This window comes from Propithecus coquereli, unplaced genomic scaffold (assembly GCF_000956105.1).
Source record: "Propithecus coquereli isolate 6110/MARCELLA unplaced genomic scaffold, Pcoq_1.0 Scaffold110, whole genome shotgun sequence".
NCBI classification, from domain to species: domain Eukaryota; kingdom Metazoa; phylum Chordata; class Mammalia; order Primates; family Indriidae; genus Propithecus; species Propithecus coquereli.
In genome coordinates, this window is record NW_012134970.1 from 5,104,253 (window position 1) to 5,108,300 (window position 4,048).

The 4,048-nt window shown below is 41.5% G+C and overlaps 1 protein-coding gene across 1 annotated transcript in view; it reads right to left on the reverse strand.

Moving 5' to 3' along the window:
• Positions 1–4,048, reverse strand: part of MROH2B (maestro heat-like repeat family member 2B) — a 55,922-nt gene that overhangs the window by 41,502 nt on the left and 10,372 nt on the right. The window contains exons 6-10 of the mRNA XM_012649565.1: positions 3,445–3,585; positions 2,996–3,088; positions 2,839–2,908; positions 1,434–1,547; positions 57–130 (exon numbers count right to left, since the gene is read on the reverse strand). Coding sequence (XP_012505019.1) covers positions 57–130; positions 1,434–1,547; positions 2,839–2,908; positions 2,996–3,088; positions 3,445–3,585 — 492 coding nt within the window. The remainder of the gene's footprint in view (positions 1–56; positions 131–1,433; positions 1,548–2,838; positions 2,909–2,995; positions 3,089–3,444; positions 3,586–4,048) is intronic.

The window sequence follows — 4,048 nt, forward strand, 5'->3', positions numbered from 1 at the left end:
ATGCATCAAAATCACGGCATTTATTCCTAAAACTACCATCAGATTAATTCTCTTACTTTTATACTGAGGTCACCCATGATGAGTTGGACTGTTCTTTCAATTGAAATGATGTGATCCCTCAACCTGGGCTCTGAAAAACAGAGGGAGAAATTGAGAGGCCTGACTCAGCAGGGGTGCATTATGTTCTAGGATTGATGAAAACTCAATAGAATTGTGATACATAATTGCAAAGTCCCTTGTCTTTAACATCTTATGTTATTCAATTTCTAGATGTAGAGCGCGAGTGCTTTCTTTGTTTCCTATTACATTTGTTTATTGTTGTTTAAAATGTTAGGTTCCATAGTGCAGCAGTCCTCAATCTTTCTGGCACCAGGGACTGGTTTCACAGAAGACAATTTTTCCACAGACCCAAGGTAGGGGATGGTTTTGGGATGATTCAAGCATGTTACATTTATTGTGCTGTCAAACTTCTCTGCTAATGATAATCTGTATTTGCAGCTGTTCCCGAGTACCAGCATCACAGTCTCAGATCATCAGGCATTAGATTCTCATAAGGAGCAACCTAGATCCCTCACACGCGCAGTTTGCAGTAGGGATCACTCTACTAGGAGACTCTAATGCCACTGCTGATCCGACAGGAGGCAGAGCTCAGGCAGTGATTCGTGGGATGGGGAGTGGCTGTAATACAGATGAAGGTTGGCTAGATTCACCTCCTGCCTTGTGGCCTGGTTCCATGGCCCAGGGTTTGGGGCTGCAGCCACAGTGGATTCAATAACATCATGCCTGATGGATCAGCCCTAAATTTTGTCAGACTGCTTCATATTTATCTGCTGATTCTTCTGTAGATCGCAGTGCTAAATGAATTTCAAAAAAACTATATCATACTGTGCAAAAGAATTCTTATATTTTATTGAATCTAAGATATCACCAATTTCATGATGCCCAACTATTTTATATTGCACCAAAAAAAATAGTGGCCAGTTATAATTAAAGGTGCTATCAATTATAAGATGCATTAAATATTATGAAAATGTGTGCTTCCTGGAATTAATGAAATATGGCAATTAATTAAATTCTGCTCTTTTCCAAATTTACCAGACTCTAGAGAATTGTACACTCCTCCCATCTCCCACCTCCTCTGCTTATTGGGCCACTTAACCAACCTACTAGGACTTCTAAATTCTAAATTTGATTCTCAGAAATTCTACTCATTCTTTTCAACTGGGTGCATCCATAAACATCATGAAAGAAGAGAAGTAACTGAAAATGCCTGTTGAAAAGGATTGTAGATTGTAGAAGACTGAGAAGACAGAGTTTCCACTTATGCATGATGTAAGCATCCAAAAGACACAGGATAGGGTTAGAGAATGCATAGGCTTCAGTTTGCTTCTTGGCACGAAATAAACCACTCTGGCTTCATTCTCATTGCTTACCCTCAGCATTGATAATCGATCTTAACAAAGTCAGGATTCCTGTTCGAGTGGCTTCATTATTACTTCTTATTTGTTCATCAAAAAATTCCAGCAGTTCTGCAGGGTTGGAATGGGCTGCAGGTTTAAGAAATACTGGAGTTGTAAAGACTCATTTTCATCTTAGGTAAAATATTTGTGATTGGGAAGAGGGGAATTTTGTCATGAAGATTGTCAAAGTCACTCTTCAGTTGGTGATTTGGCTTCATTATGTCTGTGCCTCTTCAGTATCACAGAATTAATTAAGCAGTTTGATCACTAAGAGAGCTTTCTCTACCTAGGCCACTTCTGTTCATACCTGTGAATGTGTTCTTATTTGGAAATTAGGGTCTTTGAAGATGTAATCAAGTTAAGATACAGTCATGAGAGTGGGCCCTAGTTTGATATGACTGGAGTCCTTATAAGAAAAGGAGAAGAGACACAGACAGAGGCACAGTGAGAACCCCACGTGAAGATGTAGGCAGAGATCAGAGTGATGCTTCACCAGCTGTGAAGCTAGAGAGCTGCAGGGATTGAAGCAGGGAAAGATGAGGAAACACCTGGCTGGCGGAGAGTAGTTTGTTTTGGAAATTGTCAGTGAATTAGGCTGGGGTTGGGGGAGAAGAGGAAAGTATAGAGACAGATATACCAGTCAGGAGAGAAACAGAAAGGTATGCATACATAAGGCATACATACATGATGGAATGGTATGCAGTGAGCTAGGAGAAGTGACATATTTGAGGGAGGGCAGAGGAGTGGGAGGTGTTGAATTGCTGCCGATCTCATTCTCAGAGACTTTGCTGGAACATAGTTTTGTATCCTGGCCCTGGGACCTTGGTGCTTCCCATACAACCTGTGTTGGGCATTCTAACCAGACATTGGAGGGCTTGTGATCTAAAGGCAATAGGAAAGGGAGAGAGTGAAAGGAAGGAGAGAGAGAGAGAAAGGCAGTGACCGATAGCTAGAGGCTTAGATACTGAGAGATGACTAGGGAGAAAAAAGGGTGACTTCCAATTTGATACAGTTTCAAATAATCTCAAATACCAAGAAAAAAGCAATTTCCTATTTGTGGGGTCACCAACTTATCTCAATTTTCCTAGGACTTTTCTGGTTTGAAAACTGAAAATTCTGTCTCCCTGGTACCACCTCCCCACCCTGACCCTAGTTCTAGGCACCCTAGCATGATTGTCACTCTTCCTATACTGCTCCTCCTTGGAACTTGTGCAGAGAGGGGCAGGCACAGAAAACTGTGAGCTGAGGAAGCATCGTGTGTGTGTGTGTGTGTGTGTGCGCGTGTAAGTAACTAATGTGATAGATCTCACATCCTGTACCATTGTCATCGTCATCATGTGGAGACAATTTTACTAAAAACCTGGATGTTGGGTACTACCTAGAATGAGGAAACACCTTGAGGCTTCAATTTCATTTTCTTTTACTGGAAGCTCCGGAACTCTGCAGATCTGAATGGGGAGGAAAAATCAGTAGTGGATGTCAAAAACAGAAAGCCGGTTAAAAGTTAACAATCAGATTTGACAGCATGGTCTTACCTGGTGGAGTAAACTGATAAAGATGGATTGTCTCAAGCTCCGTGGAAGGCCGATATCGTAAAGGACTGTTGCCGTCAATATTTGTTTAAGACTCTAAAATGGAAGTTCTCACAGGTTAGCTGGGGGCTGCTAATGATGCAGAGCACAGGACGTGGAAGGCAAATAATTGTGTTTTGTGAGGAGAACGAATGCATCACCTTCCTGCAGTTACAAGTTTTCTTTAGTGATTCTGGCCTCTCTACCTTGTTCAGTGCCAGCAGCTTGACATGGAGATCCTTAATCCCTTTCTGGAGTTCCCAGCATCCAGTTAGGACAACCTCTTTTCCACCTCATATTCCCCAAGAGGTATTTAAATTCAGCTGCCCAAAAGGAGTTTAAGTTCCTCAGGCCCTTTTGAGACTTACTACCATCGATTCTCTGATTCAGTTCCTTTAGGGTGTGGCTCTTACCTGAGTGACATGGAAATCAATCTCTTTGTCTTTATACTGGCTCAGAAGCCAGGGCACCTGGCTCAGGGCGTATTCACAGAAGTCTGCCCGATGTAGCAGCAGGCTCACTGTGGGGCCGTGGGCTTTAATGATATGCAACGTCTGTAAGGTAGCAAACAAATACCATTTCTAATACTCTTTTAATACATTTTCAGAGCACCAGGAGCTTTAGGTATCACCCCTCCACACCAAAAATTTCCTCACTGCTTCCAGCCAAAAAATCATTCTTTAGAAACTTTAAAAAATGTTCAGGTTAAGATCATTGCATGAGACAAACTTGTATTTGTATCTACATCTGTAGTTATATCGACACTCCTTTCAATACTTGCCCTTCTCTGCTGGTTTTTAACCTCTCTCTAATAGTCACTTTCTTTCAGTGTATTAATGAATTTAAAATTTCCCTCACATTAAAAAATATTCATTGATTCCACCATATCTTGACCACCTTTATTATCCTATTATCCCCACCGGAGTCTGTTTCTCTTTCCTTTTCTTTGGAGCAAAGATTTTTGAAGAAGTGGTTTACATTTTCTGTCTCCACTTCTCACCTCCCATTCACCCCCTC